Source organism: Peromyscus californicus, unplaced genomic scaffold (genome assembly GCF_007827085.1).
Source record: "Peromyscus californicus insignis strain IS unplaced genomic scaffold, ASM782708v3 Scaffold_4__1_contigs__length_199733344, whole genome shotgun sequence".
Taxonomy (NCBI): domain Eukaryota; kingdom Metazoa; phylum Chordata; class Mammalia; order Rodentia; family Cricetidae; genus Peromyscus; species Peromyscus californicus.
The window spans coordinates 51,064,694-51,088,380 of record NW_026294562.1 but is presented as its reverse complement, the minus strand read 5'-3'; the positions used below and the strand labels follow the sequence as shown (position 1 = coordinate 51,088,380).

The 23,687-nt window shown below is 49.1% G+C and overlaps 1 protein-coding gene across 1 annotated transcript; it reads left to right on the top strand.

Moving 5' to 3' along the window:
• Positions 1-6,494: 6,494 nt before the first annotated feature.
• Slc15a3 (solute carrier family 15 member 3) lies at positions 6,495-23,645 on the top strand. The gene is made up of 8 exons (XM_052760036.1): positions 6,495-7,824; positions 13,312-13,589; positions 18,279-18,426; positions 19,759-19,869; positions 20,379-20,547; positions 21,369-21,527; positions 23,010-23,165; positions 23,491-23,645. Exons 1-8 carry the CDS (start codon positions 7,267-7,269, stop codon positions 23,643-23,645), a joined length of 1,734 nt encoding a protein of 577 aa, XP_052615996.1. The 5' UTR covers positions 6,495-7,266.
• The last annotated feature ends 42 nt before the right edge of the window (positions 23,646-23,687 follow it).

The following is a 23,687-nucleotide window of genomic DNA, read 5'->3' as shown; positions in this document are numbered from 1 at the left end:
CGGCCCCTTGTCTGAAGTGTAGTTGGTGAAGATTTTCTCCCATTCCTTGTGCTGTTTGCTCTGCTGACGGTGTCTTCTGCTGGGCAGGGAGACCTTTAACTTCATGGCATCCGTCTGTTGGCACTCCAGGCAAGTTCCTGTGCTATGGATGTTCTGCTCAGAAAGTTCTTGCCTACCCCAGTCTCACAAAGAGTGTTCCCTATGTTTTCATCTAGAAGTATGAGCATTTGGGGATTTAAATTAATATCTTTGATCCAGTTCCAACTGAGTTTTCTATAAGATGAAATATTTGAATCTAATTTAATTTTTCTTTTTTTCTTTATTTGATTTTTTTTAAGAGAGGGTTTCTCTGTGTAACAGCCCTAGCTATCCTGGAACTTGCTTTGTAGATCAGGCTGGCCTCAAACTCACAGAGATCTGCCTGCCTCTGCCTCTCAAGTGCTGAGATTAAAGGCATGTGCCACCACTACCTGGTTTAATTTCATTATTCTGTAGGTAGATATCAAATCTGTCATGGTGGTTTTTTTAAAGTTGATAAATGCATAAAAACGTAGTTGATAGAGAAAGTGTAAAACCCTAAATAAAACTCCATAGCTTCCAAACAGCCACTAGCTGTGTAGAAGTTCATTGAGATGTAAAGAATTTGAGACTAGGGAAGCATGTGTTTAAGTGACTACTTTAATCTAGCTGTGTGGTATTTTTTATTTCTGAGTTTATGAAAGTGATTTTTATTTATAAAGAAAGGAAAAAAGATAGGTAGTTGAGCATGGGTCTGTGAGGAGCCAGCAAACATTGTTCCTCCTGTTTGCCCTGACCTCTCTCATTAACGGACCGTGACCTAAAACTGAAACAATCCTTTCTCATGCTAAGGTGCTTTGGGTCAGAGTGATATATATATATATATATATATATATATATATATATATATATATATATATATATATGTCTATATTTATGTATATATATAATAGTGTTGTGTATAAATATATAATATTATATATAATGCAATATATATAGTATTATGTATAATATATAATTGGGAATTGCTAACCCATTGTAGACAGACCCTCATGGAGACTCCCTTCCCAGGTGATTCTAGGCTGTATCAAGTTGACACAGGTAACTATCACATTGATTAAGGTATGGACATTGTGGTGGTTTGAAAGAAAATGGTCCCCAAAGGGAGTGACACTAATAGGAAGTGTGGCCTTGATGGATTAGATGTGGCCTTGTTGGAGGAAGTATGTCACTGTGGAGGTGGGCTTTGAGAGCTCATATATGCTCAAACCATGCCCAGTGAGACAGACCACTTCCTGTTGCCTGTAGGTAAGGTGCAAGAACTCTCAGCTCCTCTCTAGCACCATGTCTGTCTGCATGCTGCCTTGCTTCCTACCATGATGATAATGGACTAAACCTCTGAACTATAAGTGAGCCACCACAATGAAATTTTTGTTTGTTTGTTTTGGTTTTTCAAGACAGGGTTTCTCTGTGTAGCTTTGCGCCTTTCCTGGAGAGTTGCCACAGTCATGGTGTTTCTTCACAGCAATAGAAACCTTAACTAAGACAAACATTTATTGGCCCTCTACTACATGCTAGCCACAGTGCTAGGTTATCTCATTTTGATGCTTACAAAGAATTCTAATGTGATGATAGTTTTCCTGTAGTTTTCAGGTAATAAACTTATTAGTGATTGACCTTAAGTGTTCTGACTGTGCCTGTTTTCAAGCTGGTCAACTCTGGTGTTTGTTCTCTTGTAGAGAATGTAGCTACCATGTGCTCTTGTAGAGGATGTAGCTACCATGTGCTGGGCAGGTTGCCAGGTGCTGAAGCACAGAAGAAGAAGAAAAAAGCCATATTCCCCAAAGTCTCTAATCCCCTGGAGAAATAGACAGGTGAGCAGATAGTATGACATGAGTCATAATGGGACCTCTGAGGGGTAACCCTACCTCACTAGAGAAATTAGGGGAGACTTTTCAGAAAAGGTGACTCCTGGGTCAAGTCCTGAGGGACCAATAGTAATAAGTCATGGAAAGTTCTAGGCTTGAGGAACAGCATAGGTCCAGATGCCGATGAGATGGAGCTGGAAGTTGAGCAGAAGGCAGAGTGAGCCAGGAAGTGTGGAGCCAGAGGTGAAGCTCTGAGTGTGCTCAGGAGGGTTTCACCAAGGTTGAACAATGGCGTTTGGACTAGTCCAAAAGCCCGGCAGGAACCTGGAGGGGTTCCACCATGACCTCAGTGCTGACCACGAGTGGAAAGGGGCATCCCCAGCAGGGACTGCTTTGCAGAAGGGCCCGCGGCTGCAGAGGGGTCTGACAATGTGGAGAAGTCCGTGACTGCACAGAGGTCAAGGCTGGAAGCTCTGGCTGCCTGAACCTAGCAAGTGCTGTAAGGAGGGGCGGTGAGAAGACAGCTGCTGAGATACTGCTCACGGATCCCTGGGGATGTCCCAAACTGAGGGTCGCTCAGCTGCCAATTTACACCAAGGTTAGGGAGAACAGACACTTAACAACAGGGTATAACAAAAAGTAACTCAGGAGCTGGAGAAACGGCTCAGTGGTTAAGAGCACAGGCTACTCTTCCAGAGGACCTGGGTTCAGTTCCCAGCACCCATGTCAGGTAGTTCAGAACCACATGTAACTACAGCTCTAGGGGTATTCAGTGCCTCTGGCCTCCACAAGCACTGGCGTGCTAAGTGCATCCACACACACGATGTAAAAGAGAATAAAAAATAAAAATTGTTAAAAAAAAAAAAAAACCTGTCACTTTCACTATGGCCAGTATATGTCTTGAAGATTTTCCCCAAAGGCCCACATGTCCACGGCTTGGTACTTATAGAGTTTCTGAGCAGTGACAGGACCTTTAGGAAGTGAAGCCTGGTGGGAAGATATTAGGAAACTGGATGCCCTTGAAGGGGGATGTTGGGACAGCAGACCCTTTCTGTTTCACTCTTGGATTCCTGCAGTCACACTCCATGCTAGCTCCCTGCCCTGCAGTCTTGACAAACCACAGGCCCCAAAGCAGCGGGGCAAAGGATTATGAACTAAACCCACTGACAAAGTGTGAACTTTCTCTCCTTAACATTTCCAGACCTTGGGTATTTTGTCACTGTGATGGGAGGCTGATGTAACTGGTTATTCGTTGCTGCCCCCAATGAATCCCAATCATGGCTAGACACATTCCTCATTCCTGGGAGCTAAGGGGGCAGAGAATGTATAGGGGTACATTCTCAACTGCTGTTTTCCATGGGCCAGCCCACAGTCTGTGTCCAATTCTTAGAAAAGCTCTCCTTTAGTTCTGGCTTGGTAGGCTTGGAGCTGTCTGCCCTGTTCCATCTGGCTCTCCTGGTGGTAGAAAAGGAGAGAAAGTTTCTGACGCTTGCCCTGTGCCAACAAAGTAAATGACTGCATTCTCTTCCTTGCCCCTCCCCTCCCAAGAATGGGAGTGTTCCTTCCCTTCCCTTCTCTTTTCTCCATGCCCTTGGCCTTGTTGGAACTCAGGCTCCTCAAAAGTGCTGGAGTTGCTGGGGCACACCATCATGCCCAGCCTCCAGGATTTCCTTTCTCTGCTGCTTCCTTTTGGTTTTTCTCAGCAGAAGAGAAAACTTTCTCTTCGTGGGTCCCTAAAGATGAGTGACATCCAGTGACCGTTACCCTTTGTCTCTGTCTTCTGGACTGGCATTTGTCATGACTGCCTAGCTTCACGGCTAATGGAGGAAGGAGTTTGCTCTGATGTGACCTGAGGAGCTTCATTGCCACATCTTGGTGTCAGAGGATCCTGAAACACCTTTTTTTTTTTTTTTTTTTTTTTTTTGGTTTTTTCAAGACAGGGTTTCTCTGTGTAGCTTTGCGCCTTTTCCTGGAACTCACTTGGTAGCCCAGGCTGGCCTCGAACTCACAGAGATCCGCCTGGCTCTGCCTCCCGAGTGCTGGGATTAAAGGCGTGCGCCACCACCGCCCGGCCTGAAACACCTTTTAAGAGAAGCAGAGGTTGTATTGATAGATTTTCTTTGGGCCATCAGCTCACAAAAAAAATGACACAGAGACTTATTAATTATGAAACCTTAGCCTATAGCTTAGGCTTGTCCCACAAGCTCTTGTAACTTAAATTAACCCATTTCTATTCATCTACATGTTGCCACGTGACTCGTGGCTTTTACTTCCCCTTCTGCATGTCTTGTTCTCTCTCTCTCTGCATCTGGCTGGTGACCCTGCCTCTCTTCTTCCCAGGGCTCTCTCTGTCCAGAAGTCCCTGCTATACCTCCTGCCTAGCTATTGACCATTTAGCTTTTTATTAAACCAATTACAGTGACACATCTTCACAGTGTAACGGAACATTCCACACAGAGGTGGCTTGTTGAGAACAGCTTTTTCTGTCCCTGTCTCTGCCTATTTAATTTAATTTAATTTAATTTGAGACCATGTCTCACTATGTACTTCCAACTAGCCTGCAACTTGCTGTGTAGTCCAGGTTGGCCATGAACTCATAGAGCTCTACCTCCTCTGCCTCCCGAGTGCTGGGTTGATGGTATGTACCACCACTCTCAGCCTTGTCTCTGCCTATCTTAACCAAAGTATATTATCCCTCCCTACAGTGAAAAGCAAAATCAGGGTGCAACTCCCAACCCTTTCTGACCAACAAACCTTGAGCCTTATGCTTCCATGGACTCTCTTTTTCTGTCACACCTGGGCTTCTTCCCTGATACAAAATGTTAAAAACTGGGCTGAAAGGCTGAAGAGATGGCTTGGAGATTAAGAGTACTGGCCACTTTCCCAGAGAACCCAGGTTTGGGTCCCAAAACTCACATGGTAGCTCAACTGTCTATAACTCCAGCTCCAGTGGATCTGACACTCTCTCAGACCTGTGAGAGGACCAGGCACTCATATGGTATACATACATACATACATACATACATACATACATACATACATGCAGGTAAAACATCCATACACATAAAATAAAATAAACATATCCTTAAAAGTAAATAAATGAAAAAAAAAAGTAAATAAATGAATGAATGAAAACCAGGCTGGGCTGTAGCTCAATTTGTAGAGTGCTAGCATAGCATGCTCAAAGCCCAGGGCTTAATCGCCAGCACTACACATACTGGACATGGTGGCACACAACTACAATCCCAGCACTCTGGAGATAGAGGCAGGAAGAACAGAAGTTCAAGGTCATCCTTAGCTACACAGTGAGTTACAGGCCCACCTAGCCTACGTGAAACCTTGCCTCAAAAATCGAGCAAACAGGCTCTTCCAAAGGACCTGGGTTCAATTCCCAGCACCCACAGGACAGTTCACAACTGTTTGTAACTCCAATCCCAAGAAATCTGACACCCTCACACAGACATACATGCAGGCAAAACACCAATGCACATAAAATAAAAATTATATATGTAAATACACATATACAAGCAAACAAAATAATAAAATGAAATCACACACACACACACACACACACACACACACACACGCACAGACACACACACACACACACACACGCATACGCACGTTTAAAGCCCATGTGTTTCACGGTGACTCTGGTTTTGACCAAGCTGTTTATTTTAGCTTTTAGCTTCCTGGTTTTGTTCTTGCAAATGCTGCTGTTATTCAAATTCATTTACTCAACCAAGACTTTATGAACAGCTGCCACTGCTAAGCCCTGGGAAGTACTCAGAATGAATGGCAAAAGGTTCTCAAAGGTGCCTGCGCCAATAGTGAGCCTTTCTCACCGTGGGGCAGAGCACAGAACAGTAACTAAGCCACAGAGGCTGAGCTGGGACAGTGTGACCTGCTGAGTGTGATGGTGAAAATCCAGCTGGGCAGCTGCTAACCTCACGCCATCTGGGAAGGCCCTGGAGAGGGAGTTTTCTACCAATACCTAAATAAAGAGAAAGTAGCCATGTAAAGGGCTGGAGGAAGAGCCTGTGTGGACATGTGACAGCAAAGTAAGGCAGCCGGGGAGGTCAACAGAAAGGTCAGCAGACCTCCCTCAGTGGGTTGAGGTGCGGTCAGAGGACTGGGTCAGATCCCTCTAAGCTTGTAGGTCAGCGTGTGGCTGGCTCTTCTTTATTCTCCTCCATGACGCCAGTGGGGTCTCAGTAGGGGGTGACCGTGATTGAGTCTGAGGTCAGTGCCCCATCAATCTTGTGGCTCCCATATGGCGCCACTTCCTTCCCGTTTGCTGCTTTTGCAATGCTGAGTGCATGTGAGCACTTCCCTTGGCACAGGCCGTGGGGGGCCCTGGGGCTCAGATACTAGGATCCGGTCACCTCCCACCTCCCTTCCCCACCCTTACTGGGCTGTCGCTGGCTCTGTGAAAGGACATCCGGGCCACCAAATGCTCCATGTGGTCTTCACAGCTCTGTGATCTGACCTCAGCGTCACCACTACATGTTAGTGTTGAAGGATCCTGAAATTCCTCCAAACGTAGCTCCCCGGGCTGAAGATGCCCCTCCCAGTCTGCCTGCCTCATCCAAGGTCCCTAACTACAGTGAAGAGGCCCCTCACTGGTGGAAGAGGATGCTGCAATAAGTGGGATGGGGGTGGGGATGGGGTGGAGAGAAACGGAAAGGAAGCCTCCAGTCCCGGCGCTGGGAAAGCCGGCAGACTTGGGCCAGGGCGCCGACAACAGTCCAGGAGAAGGGAGATTTTTAGAAAGCTGGGTGAGAAGGGACCCTGTGACCCACGGGCTTTCATTTCTCCTAAAAGCTGGGTGACGCAGGCAGCCCAGGGCGAGTGAAAGGGGAAGCCCAGAGTTTCTTAAGAAGCAGAGAGAGGGACAGTCTGAGCCGGGAGGAAAAGCCAGAAGGGACTTGGGGGGAGGAAGGGAGGCAGTCAGGCCAAGAGGGGTGGGTGGAGGAGGTGGCAGGGCCGGTGGAGGGGGCATTGAGGCGCAGGTGTCATAAGAGAGGGGGCCAACAATTGGGAAAAGGCAGTGGGGACCGGGGTGGACTAGCAGGAAAGAGGGGGAGGGTGGAGAAGTGAAGCAAGCGGGTGATAGGGTGTGGGGACAGACAAGGCCAGAGTGGAGGAAGGAGAGGAGACACTCGGGTAGAAGCGCTGGGGAGGAGATGAACAAGAACTTGTGGAAGGAGAGAGTGAAGAATTAAGGTGGAGATCGAATCTGGGTAGCAAGGAGAGGGACTCGAGGGAAAAAGAGAAGGAAGAGAAGGAGACAAGGGGTGAGAAAAGAGGGCAATCGGTCTAGGGGAGAAGAGGGAAGGGCAGAGGAAAGGATCTGAGTCACGGAGACAGGAGGCCCACGATGTCTACACCTCGAACTCAGGAGCAGCCAAGCAGGCCCCGGGAGCGGCAACCACTGGTGGCTGGAGGCCGGCGGAGTCCCCGGCGGTGGAGACGGACAGCGGCCGCCGCAGTGCTGCTGGTGGAGATGCTGGAACGCGCTGCCTTCTTTGGTGTCACCTCCAACCTTGTGCTCTACCTCAACAGCTATAACTTCAATTGGCAGGGCGAGCAGGCGTCGAGGGCCACACTCCTCTTCCTGGGCGCCTCCTACCTGCTGGCTCCCGTGGGAGGCTGGCTGGCCGATGTGTACCTGGGCCGCTATCTCACCATCTCGCTCAGCCTGGTGCTCTACCTGGCTGCCTCGGGCTTGCTGCTCACCACCATCACCGAAGATGGCCGCAGATCCTTCTGCGGAGAGATGCCCGAGTTGCCACTGGAACCTGCCTGCCCGTCCGCAGACTGTCCAGGCTCCTGGTCCAGCCCCTACTGCGCGACCACCCTCTACTTGGTGCTGCTGCTCCTGGCGCTGGCTGCCAGCTCTGTCAGGAGCAACCTCACTTCGTTCGGGGCTGACCAGGTGAGTGGCCAGAGAGGCATGGTGCCATGGCGCCCAAGGGGAATGAAGATCCTGAGAAGGAGGCTCTAGCCTCCAGAGTGACCTCAGAGACCACTTCCTCTCTTTACACAGTTTCCTTATATGAAAACAGAAGAGCAGCTTGCTCTCGAAAGAGTCACGCAACCCTCAGTAAGATTAGACATAGCCCCCACCTCTAAGCCATGTCCCAAACCTCAAGCCAAGTGCCTTTGATTTTTCTTTTTTTTCTTTTTTCTTTTTTTTTTCTTTTTTTTTTTTTTTTTTTGGTTTTTCGAGACAGGGTTTCTCTGTGTAGCTTTGCGCCTGTCCTGGAACTCACTTGGTAGCCCAGGCTGGCCTCAAACTCACAGAGATCCGCCTGGCTCTGCCTCCCGAGTGCTGGGATTAAAGGCGTGCGCCACCACCGCCCGGCTGATTTTTCTTTTTAAGCGTTCCAGGCTGGCCTCCAACTCGGTTTGTAGCTATGGAGGGCCTTGAACTCCTGAACTAACTGCCTCCACCTCCCAAAGGCTGGTGTGCCACCATGCCTGCCCAATAATATGTGTGCGTGCGTGTGTGTGTGTGTGTGTGTGTGTGTGTGTGTGTGTGTGTGTGTGTGTCAGCGTGTGCTCACACATGTATCTGTCTCTCTGTCTGTCTGTCTGTCTTATTTTGACACATAGTCTCTCACCTCTGTAGCTAAGACTGGTCTAGAATTCATTAAGTAATCCAGCTTGGCACCAAGCTTGTGCCAATCCTCCTGACTCGGGTTCCTATGTGCTGGGATTTCAGATGCGAGCCACCATGCCCAGTTGCTTTTCCTGTTTTAACTTGGCCTTCTTACCTGTTCACCAGGGGGGTAGTGGTGTAGCCTCTCAACTTACCTCAGAAGACAGAGAGAGCAGCAGGTCATGAGGGCTAGTGAGGCAGCTGAGCCTCCGGTCCCAGCGTGAGCCCTGTCCTAATGTATGAGTGGGGCCTGGGGGCTGGTGCAGGAGCCAGCCAGCTTCTTCTCATCCAGCAACACCAGAGGCAGTGGGCAGACATATTCGGATCTCATCTTTGCCCCTCATTAGAGGGGCAGCCAGGTACACACCTCAAACTCAGCCCTTGACATTCCCCTGGGACATGACGTGGCATAGGGGGAAAACAAAGCCAATAAATATTTGCTACATGTCTAACTTAAAGTCTTGCTGACATGACCCTCTTTTGGTAGCTGTGCACAAGTGGTGTAGCTGATAATAAAATAAACTAGTAGAGAATATTATTAAAACAGCCGCACACTGTGTGAATGATCACAGGCAGAATGCAGAAATAGTCATAGACAGGCATGGGGAAGATGAGGTGTCCATGGAAGGGAGGACAGGTGATACTGGCAGTGTGATCAGGCCACTGGGTGAACGTACTTCCTCTCTAATTCACTTTGCTTGCCTCATAAAGCACACATAAGTCAGGCAGTTTTCAAATAAGTTATGTCTTTCAGTTGACGTCTACAACCCGGTACCTCACAGTGACCAGTGTCTTTACTGAGGATTGCCCTTTTTAATAACATGTATTATATTGTGTGTGTGTGTGTGTGTGTGTGTGTGTGTGTGTGTGTGTGTGTGCGCCTTTGCAAGTATATGTGCACACGTGTGAGCAGATGCATAGTAGAGGTCAGCAGAGTGTGTTGGGTCCCTTGGAGCAGGAAATACAGGTATTTGTAGACAGCTTGGGCCTCAGGCATCCTTCTCTCCCTCCCAGTTAGTGCTGACCAGGAGAGTCCCAATACTTGTCGAAAGGAATGTCTCATCTTCTACCGACTTTACTTTTTGATTGACATCCACTACTTACCCACTCCCAGCTGTCCCGAAACCCTGGAGTAGATAGGGGTGGCCAACTCTAACAGGAGCTGGCGGACAAGGAGCAAGCTTATTCTACAAAACAGAGTAGAAAGAAGAGTGTTGATACTGAGTGTGCTACAAAGAACAGAGGCCAGGAAGAAGGTGGTGTGCCATCTACAGCACGGAATAATGACATGTGGGTCTCCATGTGGTTAGGATGAGTCTCTTGACGGGCATTTCCCAGCATTTGTTTTGTGCCCCCATGAAGGAAGGCAGCCCAGACTGGCAGTGTACAGTTGTGGAAGGTTAGCACAAACTGCTATGGCTAGAACTTCCAGTTGTGAGTTATCAACTACACAAATGAGAGCCTTGCAAATCTGGGCAGTTCCTGTTGATCAAAATTCAGCCCTGGTCAAAGCTCAGGTCACAGGGCAGCTCTGTCAGCTCGGAGAATTCTGCCACTGGCAGTTTAGGATTCTTGGACCGAGCTTGTGAAAATTCCCTAAAGGAGGCCAGCTCTGTGTTCTGGTCTCTCATCAACAGCCTTGCCACCACACCTCCAAAGGCCCCAGCCACCAAGCACCTCTTCTCTCTTTCCTTCTGGTGCAGAACTGGTTGCCCAGAGGCCAGATCACTGAGCCTCCTGTGACATCTACAGCTTTCCTCAGTGAGTTGTTGTTGTTATTTTAACATAAAATCACTATGTATAAGATGAATACTGTTTCTATGTTGGCAACCATCACAACAAATGTTCAGTGTGCTGGAATTCTTGACTCTCGGCTGGTGAGTGGTTTCAAAGCAGACTCTGGGTTGAGGGGCTCCTTCCCCTTCCCACATCCTAGTCATTTTTGCTGTCTTTGTAACCTGCTCCCCAGGACAGTGTAGAGACAGACTGGCCTGAGACAGGGTAGACTTTACTGGATTTGAGTTCTTTAAAGATGGCTCTACTGGCCAGGGGGGCGGCGGGCGGCGGCGGCGGCGGCGGCATGCCTTTAATCCCAACACTCAAGAGGCAGAGGCAGTTGGGTCCCTGAGTTCCAGACCAGCCTGGTCTACAGAGTGAGTTCCAGGACAGCCAGGGCTGCATAGAGAAACCCTGTCTTGAAAAACAAAAACAAAACAAACAAACAAATGGCCCTACAGCAGTGGAGAGATGGGTGTGGCCACAGGATTGGGTGTACAGAGCACAGGACAGGCTGCCCAGCATCAGGAGGTTTGGCAGTCAGTCTAGGGATATGGGGAGCTGGGCACCATCTGGAAAAGAGCCGTGCATAGGAGCGGCAAGTTTAGCACACTTGCTGATTTCAGGAAGGGCCCATCCATCATTCTCCACACGGCATTCGCTTATTCTGGAAGGACTCATTTATATCCCGCATGGGCTGCCTGGTTGTTCCCTTCGAGTTACACTTGTCATATGTACTTACTTCCAATTAATAAATGGAAGTAGCTGTTCACAATGGGGCGTGTTCGATTTTCTGCTTGAAGGTCCAGGCAAGGATTCTCAGTAAGCTGACAAGGCAATGCCCCTCCTCCCTTCTCCAAGGGAGAATCCCCAAGGCAATGCAATTTTAAGCACATCTGTATGGATTATAATTTTACATTTAGATAAGGAGAAAAACATTTATCTCTTCCTCAGCACAACAGCTGCAGGGAAAGTGTGAGAGAATCCTCTTAGTGAGTGGAAATACATATTCCACGTTTGGAATGGGCGGAAGGATGGTGATGGATTCTAAGATTTGGTGGTTATTGAAACATGGCTGTTAGCCAGACCTGGTACCACAGGCCTGGAATCCCAGCTGCTGGGGAGGCTTAGGAAGGAGGATGGCAAGTTCTGCATAAGCTACAGAGTAAGTTCGAGGTCACTCTCCACAACTTAATGAGAATCTCTTTCAAAATAAAAGTCAAAGGGGGGTGGAGATATACCTCAGCGGTAAGCACATGTGTGGCATGCCTGAGGCCCTAACTTGGGTCTTCAGCATGGAAGGTAGGGCTAAAGGGTGAGAGTACATGCTACAAAAGCATGAGGACCTGAGGTGAGATCCAAGCAACCTTGTAAAAAGCACAGTGTGGGGGCTGGAGAAATGGTTTAGAGGTTAAGAGCACTGGCTCTTCCAGAGGACACAGATTCAATTCCCAGTACCTACATGACAGCTCACAACTGTCTGTAACTCAGTTCCAGGGGATCTGACACCCTCATACAGACATACATGCAGACAAAACACCAATGCACATAAAAAGAAATGAATTTTTAAAAAAACACAGTATAAGATGCCTGTCACCACAGTGCTGTCACCCCAGTGCACACACACATAGATAAACCTCAGCAATACATGAACACACACACACACACACACACACACACACACACACACACATTCGCGCACATGCACACATATACACATACATGCACACACGTAAACCTCAGTACACTTACATACACATGCACACACACAAACACATGCACATACATGTGCACAAACAAGAATGCAGAGATTCATTTGAGAAGCAACCCCCAGTTCTTCTGGCTTTTTAGAAATGCAGGAGCCTGGGCCTTCATTCTGAACTGTTGAGTCAGAATCTAGGGGTCATGGTCTGGGAATGCGAATGAGGCCAATGCAGCTAACCAGAGACAGCAGGGCAGAGTGGAGGATCTACTGTAGTTTGTCCTAAATCCTGGGGTGACATCTGCCCTTGCTAAGGGGCCTGAGAAAGATGTTTTTCATAAGGTCAGAGCTTGCTGTGAGGGCTATGCATCAGAACCACCTCCACCCACCACCTGTTTCTCCATCTTTGACCATGCATAGAAGGGACGGTAGCATATCAGAGGGGGTAAGCTTCCATGCAACACTCAGTTTGCAACTCGAGCTTCAGAGAAAATTCTTAGCCAGTCTCAGTCTGATCTGCCAGTAGTAAGCATACATCACATTTAATAGTGTGGAATGAACTGAGACTTTCATGGACATTTTGCTGATTATGAAAGTATTGCACAGCACGGGTTGTTCAAAGACAAAGGGATAAATCAACCAGAAGTGAACAAAATGGCCTTGAAGACATCTGTTTCACGTCCTAGTTGGTGACAGTAAAAACCAATGTGTGTCATGAGCATATAAAAACAGCTGGGTGAAAGTGTTTCAGTCATTAACTGGCTCTTAAGAGAAAGATGTATGCATGGACTGGAGAGATTGCTCAGCAATTAGCTTGCTTACTGTGCAAGCATAAAGACCAAAGTTTGGGTTCCCAGAACCCACACAGAATGCCAAGTGGACTTGCTGGCCTGCCTATAAATCCAGCCTTAAACAGCAGAGATGGAATCCCCAAAACAACCTGGCTAGGGAGACTAGGCATATTGGTGAGCTCTGGGTTTGACTAAGAGACCCTGCCTCATTGAATAAGGTGGAAGAGTGATGGATACATCAGACCCCAAACCTCCATATGTATTTGTGCACCGCGAACATGTGTGCCTACATACATACAAACATGCATGCACACCACATACATGAAAAAAATAGGTTCATTATTCATTTAATGGATATTTATTGAATATATATTTAGTAATTAGAGATTAGGAATGCGCTTATTTGCTGATCCCAGAAGCATCCCTGTGGGGTGTATGTGTACAGAGGACCTCCTGGGTCCTCCCTCACTCTTGTCCCTGGCTGGATGACAGGTGATGGACCTCGGACGGGATGCCACCCGTCGCTTCTTCAACTGGTTTTATTGGAGCATCAACTTGGGTGCTGTATTGTCCCTGCTGGTGGTGGCCTTCATTGAGCAGAACATCAGCTTCCTGTATGGCTACAGCATCATCGTGGGCCTCGTGGGACTGGCGTTCTTCGTTTTCCTCTTTGCTACCCCCGTCTTCATCACCAAGCCCCCAACAGGCAGTCAAGTGTCATCCATGCTGAAGCTTGCATTCCAAAGCTGCTGTCCCCGGCACTCTTTCAGGTAGCAAAGGGTAAAGGTGGCTGCCAAGCCCCCTGGGGAGGCCAGATCCAACTTCTTGGGCTTCTGGGTCTGTTTCAGGGGTGGCACTGAATGGGAACCCGCCCTTCAGTCATAGTCAGAGCTGCTATGATGAAGGATGGTGGTTACAGTGATGGGGTTGCTGGTGGTTGTGGCGCTGGTGGTGGTGGTGGTGGTGGTGCTGGTGCTGGTGCTGGTAGTGCTGGTGCTGGTGGTGCTGGTGCTGGTGGTGCTGGTGGTGGTGTTACCGATGATCCTCTGATTAGAAATCATAAGGACAGGGCTGTGGGGATGGTCCAGTCAGTAAAGTGCTTGCCTTACAAGCACTAGGACCTAAAAATGCCCATCATGGCAGCACAGACCTACAATCTCAGCACTGGGGAAGTAGAGACAGGTGAGTCCCTGGGACTTGCTGAACATCCAGCCTAGCCTAGTTCATGAGCTGCAGGCCAATGAGAGATCATCTCAAAGAAGGCAGTCAGCATTCCTAAAAATGATACCCAAGGTTATTCTCTAGCCTCTAATGCACATGAGCACATGTGCACCTGTACACACACACACACACACACACACACACACACACACACACACACACGAGCTTGGGAGATGGCTCAGTTGATAAAGCACTTGTTGCACAAGCATGAAGAGCTGGATTTAGACCCCCCAGAACCCATGTAAAAAGCAAGGCATGATCATATATATGCTTGTAATCTCAGCACTGTGTGTATATGTGTGTGTGTGTGGAGGGGGTGCTGGGTGGAGACAGAGGATCACTGGTTTGCTGGTCAAAAGCCTATGAGAAACCCTATCTCAGTGAGTTGTCCTCTGGTCTCCACATGCACTTCTCTCTCTCTCTCTCTCTCTCTCTCTCTCTCTCTCTCTCTCTCTCTCTCTCTCTCTCACACACACACACACACACACACACACACACACACACACACACACTAAAATTTAACAACATGTTAATAGGGAGAAGGAATTAAGAAAGACACTCAATGCACCCCCAGTCTACACAGGAATGTGCACACATACTGTTCTAATTCCATTCCGTTGCTGTGACAGACACCATGATCAAAATCCGCTTAGAGGAGGGAAGAGCTTATTTTCTCATTTTGGCTCACAGCTTACAGCCTCTCGCTGAAGAAAGTCAGGGCAGGAACTTGAAGCAGAAACCATGAAGGAATACTGTTTGCTGGCTTGCCCAGGCTCATGCTGGCTTTATTTATACAGCCCAGGACCTACCTGCCTAGGGAATGGCTCCCACCACAGTGAGCTGGGTGCTCCCACATCATTAAAAATTAAAAATCAAGACAACTCCCCATAGACATTCCCATGGGCCAATCTTATCTGGATAACCCCTCGCTTGAGACTCCCTTCTTCAGGTGAGTGTAAGCTGTGTGCAGAAGTTGACAGTTAAAGCTAACTAAGACAACTGTGCACATGCACTGAACACAGAAGGACACACACACACACACACACACACACACACACGAATGTGTACATATGTACATACACATCCACAGTTTTTTTTTTTTTTTTTTGGTTTTTCGAGACAGGGTTTCTCTGTGTAGTTTTGCGCCTTTCCTGGAACTCGCTTTGTAGACCAGGCTGGCCTCGAACTCACAGAGATCCGCCTGGCTCTGCCTCCCGAGTGCTGGGATTAAAGGCGTGCGCCACCACCGCCCGGCCAACATCCACAGTTTTAAAAAGGGAAAAAGAAATGCAGAAGACAGTGACGGTCTTGGCAGCAGCAGTGATGGTGTATGGTGGGATTGGCAATAAAAGCCAACACTGCCGGTGGCCTGCCAGTGACAATCAGGATGGGTAGGTAACATAATGGCCACAGTGAAGTTCCCAGAGATATGATCTGACTCCTTGGAGATAACTACCCTGGTGTTATCCTTTCGTTGAGTCTCAAAGGATGACACAAGGCTCTTAGACAAGAAAAGGATCAGATAATCCCAGGACAAAGGGCAAAGAGCAAAGGTCAAAGGTGTAGTCACAGTTGATCTAATTATCCTAAAATAAACAACTCTGTTATTAAGTGAACTAGAAAGCAACTGTCATGGCTCCCTCCCTCACGAACTCACACCTGAGAGAAATTGACTCCAGGTGTCCTTGGACATGCTTGGTCGGCTACTTCTGTCCTTTCCATCTGGTCTGGTCTTTAAATATTATTTATTTAGCTAGTTTGTGTTTGTGTGTGCATGCGAAGCAATTATTTATATTGTCCTATTATTAAATAAAACTCGGGAGTCAGATATCGGGGTAAACACCTGATTGATCAGAGAAGTGGTGGAAAAGTGACCAGTGACCTCCTCTCTCTCTCTCTCCTTCCTCCATTCAAAAGGGCCTCGAATCTTTCTAAGCCCCTCCCTACTACTTCCTGTGTCTCTCTATATGTCCTGGGTCCTCCAAAACCTCTGTGGCTAATTCTGGTCAGCTAGTAGCTAACTCTGCTCTCTGATTCAAGGTAAATTTTACTGTCAGAGTGCGATCAAAATATCTCACAGTGTGTGTGTGTGTGTGTGTGTGTGTGTGTGTGTGTGTGTGCCTGCTGCAACATGCATAAGGAGATCATAGGACAACTTGTGAGAGTCAGTTCTCTCCTTCTACCATGTGGGGCTCAGGGATCAAACTCAGGTCGTTTGGCAAGCGCCTTAACCAACTGAGCCATGTTGTTGTACCTTCAATCTCTAGGTTTCTCTGTGTAGCCCTGGCTGTCCTGGAACTTGCTGGGTACACTAGGCTGGCCTCGAATGCAGAGATCCACCTGCCTCTGCCCCCTGAGTGCTGGGATTAAAGGTGTGCCCCACCACCGTCTGGCTTCCAATCTCTTTTTAAATTAGCTTACAAAAGAGCAGGTTTCCTTTGACATTTTCATACATCCTTCCCTTTCCTCATCTCCCTGTTCCCACTCCTCGCTGCCCCAGTCTCTCTTCCAGTTTTCTATCACATGTGTTCTATTACCCTTCCTAACCCCTCCTTAAAGCCTCTTTTTTCTCCTTTCCTAGTCCCTGTTCTAGTCTCCTAGCAGCTAAACACACTCGCACATACATGCACACATGTAATAGTTAGTAGGTGGGACCCACATAGGAGAGAGACCTTGCAGCATTTTTCTGAGCCTGCGCTACCTCCCTTAATATACTTTCCAATCCCATCCATTTTCCTCAGATCTCATCATTTCATTGTTCTTTATAGTTGAGTAAGATTTGTATGTGTAAAATTGACCACGTATGCCAAACAAATCTGCCTCTAGTTCCTGGCTGGACTGGTCCCAGCCAGGGTCAGTGGGGTCTAGAGCAAAAGGGTGATGTGCCAGCCTTCCCCAGCCTGCTGGGTTGCTGGAGGTCAGTCAGTGAAGTTGCAGGTGCCACGGAGTCTGGTGGTTTTAATTAGCTGTTACTGCCTCGCAAACCACACCGCACCTCACTGACTCGAGCACCAGCTTTTCATCCTCTTTCAAATGCTGTAGGTAACTCCGGTTCGCGGGGGCGTGTCTTCTGCTACTCTCGACATCACCAGGTCATCTGGGGGCTTTAAAGGGCTAGATTCTAGAATATTCTCAAGGGTGGTGGTAGATGGTGAGCTCAGAGCTCAGCTGGGATTGATGGTGTGAAAGCCTAAGTTTCCCCTTCCTGTGGCCTGGTCTATAGCTTGCACTTCTTGGGGACGGTGTCTGGGATGTGAAAAGGAGTATTCTAAGAAGGAATGTTCCAGAAGGTGGGTGGAAGAAGCAGCAGTGGGTCTTCTTAAGGGTTGCAGAGGCTTAGACTTGCAAAGCATGGCATCTGCTTCTCTCTATTGATTAAAGAGTCACAAAGCCAGCCTGGAGCTGGCAAGAGAAACAGACCACAGCACTGTTGAGGGACAGCACTGAATGCTGGGAGGGGGGGAGTTTAAGGCGGCTGTCCCTGAAGAAGACCAGCTGGACATTTTCCTTTTGGAGTCTCAGGGGACAGCTCAGGACTTTTGGATGAGAAAGGTTCAGAAACCCTGAGGGCAAAGGGTAAAGGTTGTAGTGCTGGTCAGTCTCTCTGGTCTCCTGGGATGGCCCTTCTGTTTCTGCCTCTCCATCTCCACTCTCCACCTCACTGTTAAGTCCACTGAGGATAGACTTGGGGTCAGCAGCAAGGGAACTGGGGTACATCAAATCTGTGGGCGACTGAGTTAGATTTGTGTTGGGACTTCCGTGGTTCTCGTGGTAAATGGATGCCACAAGGCAAAAACAAAAACAGAATTCCTGAAGGCTCTGCTTTCCTCATTCTCTGGTTTTACCACCACCACCCCCCCAAACCCAAAAGCTGGATGTAGCTTGAGAGTAGTGTAAGTCTGGTGACCACCCGTGACAGCTTGGGTGACATCGATCACCTCACTAGTGGGGGTGACGGGAAGGGTGGTGGAGTTGGTGCTAGAGGCCTTTACAGTGTAATGGAGGGGAGGAACGGCTGGGATTCTCAGGGACCTAGGAATTGGCTCTCTCTACCCACTGTGTGGGCCCAGGGAATGAAACTCAGATTAAAGGCAAATGCCTTTCTCAGCTGAGTCATCTCACTGACCCCCTCAAAGGGGATCCTGGGAGGAGGATGGTTGAGGTGGAAATAGTGGCCTTAGTTCTATAGAGAGCTGAGTTGTGACTGTCTTTTTTTTCCCTCTTTCTGTGGATTACAGGGACTCTGAGGGTGCCCGCCTGCTGCCTGATCAGAGGTCTCACCAGTGGGGTCCTTCTCCACAAGAAGACATGGCCAACTTCCAGGTGCTGGTGAAGCTCCTGCCTGTGATGGTGACGCTTGTGCCTTACTGGATGGTGTATTTCCAGGTAGGCACCTCTGCCTTCTGATGTGGGGCCTGGCACCCCAGCCCCTCATGGGCTCAGCCCCTGCCATAGAAGCCTGCAGCATTACCTCCCCAGGATAACGGTGCATGTGTGAGTGTGTGCACGCAAGTGTGTGCAGGCTTCTACATGTGGGTGTGTCCATGCATGTGCATGTGTACATAGACTTCGTATGCATGTGAGTGTATACATGTACATCATACATGTGTGCAATGTGCTTTCACATGTGTGGAGTCAGGGTAGCAACCTAATCTTGTAGTCAGATTTTTCTTTGGACCACTGGCTCACAAAAAATGACATGGAGACTTACTATTAATTATGAAAGCTTGTCCCACTAGCTCTTACCACTTAAATTAACCCACTTATTTTAAATTTATATTCTGTTGAATGGCTTGTTACCTCATCTCTCCATACTGCCCATGCTACTTTCTCTACCTCTCACTGGCGACTCTGCCTTCTTCCCAGAGTTCTCTCTGTCTAGATGTCCCGCCTATACCTCCTGCCAAGCTATTGGCCATTCAGCTTTTTATTATACCAATCATAGTAATACATTTTCACACAGTGTACAAATATCCCACAACATAATCCATCCCTAAGTAACAAGGCCTTTGCCTCCCACACCCTCTTCATTGGAGAGAGCCTAAGATAGGGTCATAGCCCGCTACTCTAGGGTGGCACAGACTGTCCCACAGGTACAGGAACTTGGGGAAGATGTCCATACCAACTGTTAAGACATTGACATCCTTCCACGGTGGCTACAGCAGCTGCTGCCATGAGTGACTCCAGAGTACCCCCTGCCTGGAGTCCCCTGCACTTCATGGCAGCTAGAGTGCCAATGTCTGGTACAGCGAGGGGCAGGAGTACCAAACCTGTTCCTTCCAGGAGCTGTGTCCAAAGCCTTGCTGGCAGATCAGTACCTCTATACTGACTGTGTCAACCGTCAGGACTCAGCTCGGCTTCAGTGTCAGATGACAACTCCCAGTGGAGACAGCCATGTCATCATTATCTCCCCCCATTTCAATAAACATTTATCCATACCCACCCTGTGCAAGACCTGGAGACACAATGGGAAGGGCATCTGAGCTGCTGCGGCCAAGCTCTGGTATAAGTCTGTGGTTACTGCTCATGGCCTGAGAATATCAGAAAACCCCATCCTCAACGCTACCTCCCAGTGAGAAAGGGGTTGGAGTGCCTTTCCCTGACTGAGGGAAGGGCCAGCTGCGAAGGGATGCTGCTGAGGAATGCCTGCCCCAAAGCCTCCTGGAGTCAGAGGTCCAGTGATCAGCTCCACCCTGACCCGCCTCCATCTCTCCACAGATGCAGTCCACCTACGTCCTGCAAGGTCTCCACCTCCATATCCCCAACATCTTCCGGACCAACCCTACCAATAGCTCTTTGGCTCTGAGATCAGAAAGCAATAACTACAGGGTAAGAGGGCAAGGGTGTGGTCAGCCCCAGCCAGGCTGGGGGCATCCTGTGAGAACAGGAGGAAATGGAGCTGCCTGCACATCACCCCCACCCCCTAACCCCTCAGTGATGTGGCATGCTTAGGACACAAGAAAATAACCAGCAGGGTGGGGGAACATGTGGAACACCCAGCCCCCTCTCAGCATGATCAGCTGCCCACAGGAACTAGGTGCCCCCCGCCCTGTGCTTACGGTCCAGTTTTCACCCCCAGTGCATGCATAGGTCCCTGTTCAATGCTGCCTCTTCCCAGGATCCTTTCCATGCTGCGCTCACGATGGAAACTTGTGTCCAGGAAGAACTTTGCCTTCCCTGATGTAATCCTGTCCCCTAGTTTCACAGCTGAGGAAGCTGAGTTCCATGGGGGATGGGGGTGGGACCGGAGCACTAGCCCTGGGTTACTCAGGGACATTGTCCAGCCCAGAGCTCTTTCTGCTCTGCCAACCTGTCTCTCCCGGCCCTCTCCCACCCAGATCCCAGAAGCCTGGCTCCTGCTGGCCAATGTGGTGGTGGTACTGATTCTGGTCCCTGTCAAGGACCACTTGATTGATCCTCTGCTGCTGCGGTGCAAGCTTCTGCCCTCCGCTCTGCAGAAGATGGCCCTGGGCATGTTCTTTGGGTTCACCTCGATCATCGCGGCAGGTGCGTGATACATCATGTTCATTCAGGCCTTGAGGGAGAGGTCTGCCCTCGAGACACAGTATAAGAGAGTGAAAGTCACTGGGTGTAGTGGTACACACTTGTAGTCCCCCGCACTCAAGAGGGTTCGAGGCCAACCTGGGCTAAAGAGACTGTCTGAAAACAAATTAAATAAATAAAGTGGAGGCTGAAGAAATTAAAGCTAAATGAACAGTCTTGTTGATCATGTGCAACACAAGCTAGATGCGGCTATCTCCTTTAAAGTATTTTCTCCTATTCCACCTCAGCAATTTCAGGGGCTTTATTGCTTCTTGTGTACGGGGATGGAGTCTCCAAAAGGTTAGGTGAGTTGCCCAGGTCTGCACAACAAGCCAGTGGAAGGGCCAGGATTGGAATGCAGCTGCCCTATCTGATTGTGATTCATTTGCCAGGGCAAAAATGTCTCCCCAGCATCGAAGGGGAGACAATAAACCTAAAAGCCAGGCTGGAAATGCTACCATAATACCTAACCTTACCCTAGAGAAGTCATGGGATCTTATGGAAAGTAGGCCTGCTTGAAAACCAGATATACTAGGACTAAGATTCAGCCCTGACTGCTTATCACCTGTGTGATTCTGGGCTGATTTCTCAATCTAAGTTTCACTTTCTTCATTTGCAAAGAATGTCATAACAGACTCGGGATTGGTAAGAACTCCTAGGAGATACAAAATCTAGCTGAGCTTCCTAGCAGCCAAGGCAAAAAAAAAAAAAAAAGGAACTCAAGCTCTAAACTGCCTGAGGTGGTCTGACTGTACTTTCTTGCTCCCCAACCCACAACCCCCCAGGAGTCCTGGAGAAAGAGCGCTTACGGTACATCGCTGCCAACCAGACAGTGCCTCAGCTGATTGGGCAGGACTTGTACTATGCGGCACCACTGTCTATCTGGTGGCAAATCCCCCAGTACCTGCTCATCGGGATCAGTGAGATTTTTGCCAGCATCCCAGGTATCCTGGATTCCCTCCCCAGCTCTTACACTGGTGCTGAGCTCTGCTTGGGTGTATGCACCTCCAGCAGGGAAGGAACCATAGGCATAGCACTCTGCCTTCTGTGTGGAGGGGAGCAGTAACTCTGAATGAGGTCTGCACCTGCTCCAGTGAGGTCTGAAGGACTTTCCAGCTGGCACTGGGTTCAGGCTTGAGTCAGCCATTGCAGCAGACCCCGGGTTCAGGCTTGAGTCAGCCATTGCAGCAGACCCTGGGGAGTTGGAAGTTAAAAGGCACTTTCCATATATCCCCTGTGCCGTGCATTCTCCTACCTTTTGCCTTTGTCATCTTGTTCCTTCTGCCTCTTTTCTCAAAAATCCCCTGGGTTGGGTGCTCCTAACTCAGCACTGTGTCCTATAGTGTGTGCATGCACGCATGCATGCATGCATGCATGCACGCACACCAACCCTGTCCCAACCTAGTCAGGAAGGCAAAACTACAAGTGTTGGGTAGGCTCTCCCTCTAGGCCATGATGGGAATTCTAGATCTTGATGATAAAACTGACCCTGTGAGCTCAAGTTGCAAACAAAAAACCACCAGTGCTGGACTGGGGACTATAGAGTGTGGCTGGGCTGTGAGTAAAGTGGGGAGGGGTGAGGAGATGGGCTTCTGGGGAGGCTGAAGTCAGCAAGTGTGGGAAGGACCTCCAGTGCAGTGGGAATAGCATGAGCCAGGGGGCATGGTAGTAAGTGCTGGAGAGGGGAGTGTGGAGCTGAAAGTCACAGTGGGTCCCCGTGGCTGAGCCTGGATGATGAGGTGTCCCCTGAAGCTAACAGCACCCTTCCATCCTCCCATCACTCATATAGGGAATAGAAGCCTCCAAGAAGCTCCAGAGAGCTAGGCAATTGTGGCACATGCCTTTAATCCCAGCAGAGGCAGGCCGTCTAGAGTGAGTTCCAGGACAGCCAGGGCTACAGAGAAGTTGTCTTGAAAAACAAAAACAAAAACAAAACTAAAAAGCTTCCAGAGACCCACTCAGCCATGTGTGGATGATATCAGGGCCCAGGACAGATGAATTAGACAGAAAGGGGGGCCTACATTTGGGAACTATTTTAGATGCTGGGTGGAAATGATTCAGTGATGCTGTGGAAGGAAGGTCGGCACAGAAAGTGGGGAGAAGTTGAAAAAGCTGCTAAGATGTAATCCACCCCCCCCCCATCATTGGGATGCCCAGGAGGAAGGAGAACAGTCAGAGCTCTGGGGTAGTGTTTATGATGTCCAGGGGAGGTGCTCCATCAGAGTGGATGAGGAGGGCAGATAAAATGTGTCACGTCACAGGTATGCAGGTGCTGTCAGTCACGGGGACGCACAATCCAAGGGAATTAGGATAGAGGCTTGGAAAGGAGGGCAGGCGAATGTGACTCCCCCACAATGGGAGGTTGGCAGTGGGGCCCATCTCTGCTCCCTGCTGCAGCCCAAGTCCCTTCCCTCTCCCTCCCACAGGTCTAGAGTTCGCCTACTCAGAAGCTCCACGCTCCATGCAGGGCGCCATCATGGGCATCTTCTTCTGTCTTTCGGGGGTAGGCTCACTGCTGGGCTCTGGCCTGGTGGCCCTACTGTCCTTGCCTGGGGGCTGGATGTACTGCCCCAAAGATTTCGGTGAGTGAGAGGGGACCCTCCCCAGAAGATAGGAATGAAGGGAGGCATGGGGATGGGCCGAGCACTTGTGTTTTACACTCCATGGCCCTCAGAGGCACCTTCCTGCTTCTGGAACTCAGCCATTACTGACTGCTGAGTGGTTACTTTCCCTTGGTGTTCAAGTCTCCAAACAGAGGAATAGGAAACATACCAAGAGACACTTGGGGAGTTACAATCCTAGAGGGCTCTCTACCCAGTGCTCTCAGACCACATCCACTGGAGTGTGGCTTTAGCTGCTAGCCCAAGGAGCCCCTCCCCACCCTCATGTCAGCCCTTCTGTCCCCAGGGAACATCAACAACTGCCAGATGGACCTTTACTTCTTCCTGCTAGCCGGCATTCAGGCTGTCACGGCTGTCCTGTTTCTTTGGATTGCTGGTCGCTATGAGAGGACTCGTCAGGACCCAGCCTCCCAGAGCTCATCCAACAGGGTCAGGGGCTGAATTAGTCTCTACCCACCCGGATAGACAGTGCCATAGCAGTAC

Excerpts from the sequence above, each read along its gene's own strand:
- Slc15a3 (XM_052760036.1), top strand. The coding sequence starts at position 7,267 with ATGTCTACACCTCGAACTCAGGAGCAGCCAAGCAGGCCCCGGGAGCGG. Across the intron at positions 7,825-13,311 it reads CTTCGTTCGGGGCTGACCAG|GTGATGGACCTCGGACGGGA; the intron begins GTGAGTGGCCAG and ends GCTGGATGACAG. Across the intron at positions 23,166-23,490 it reads GTACTGCCCCAAAGATTTCG|GGAACATCAACAACTGCCAG; the intron begins GTGAGTGAGAGG and ends TTCTGTCCCCAG.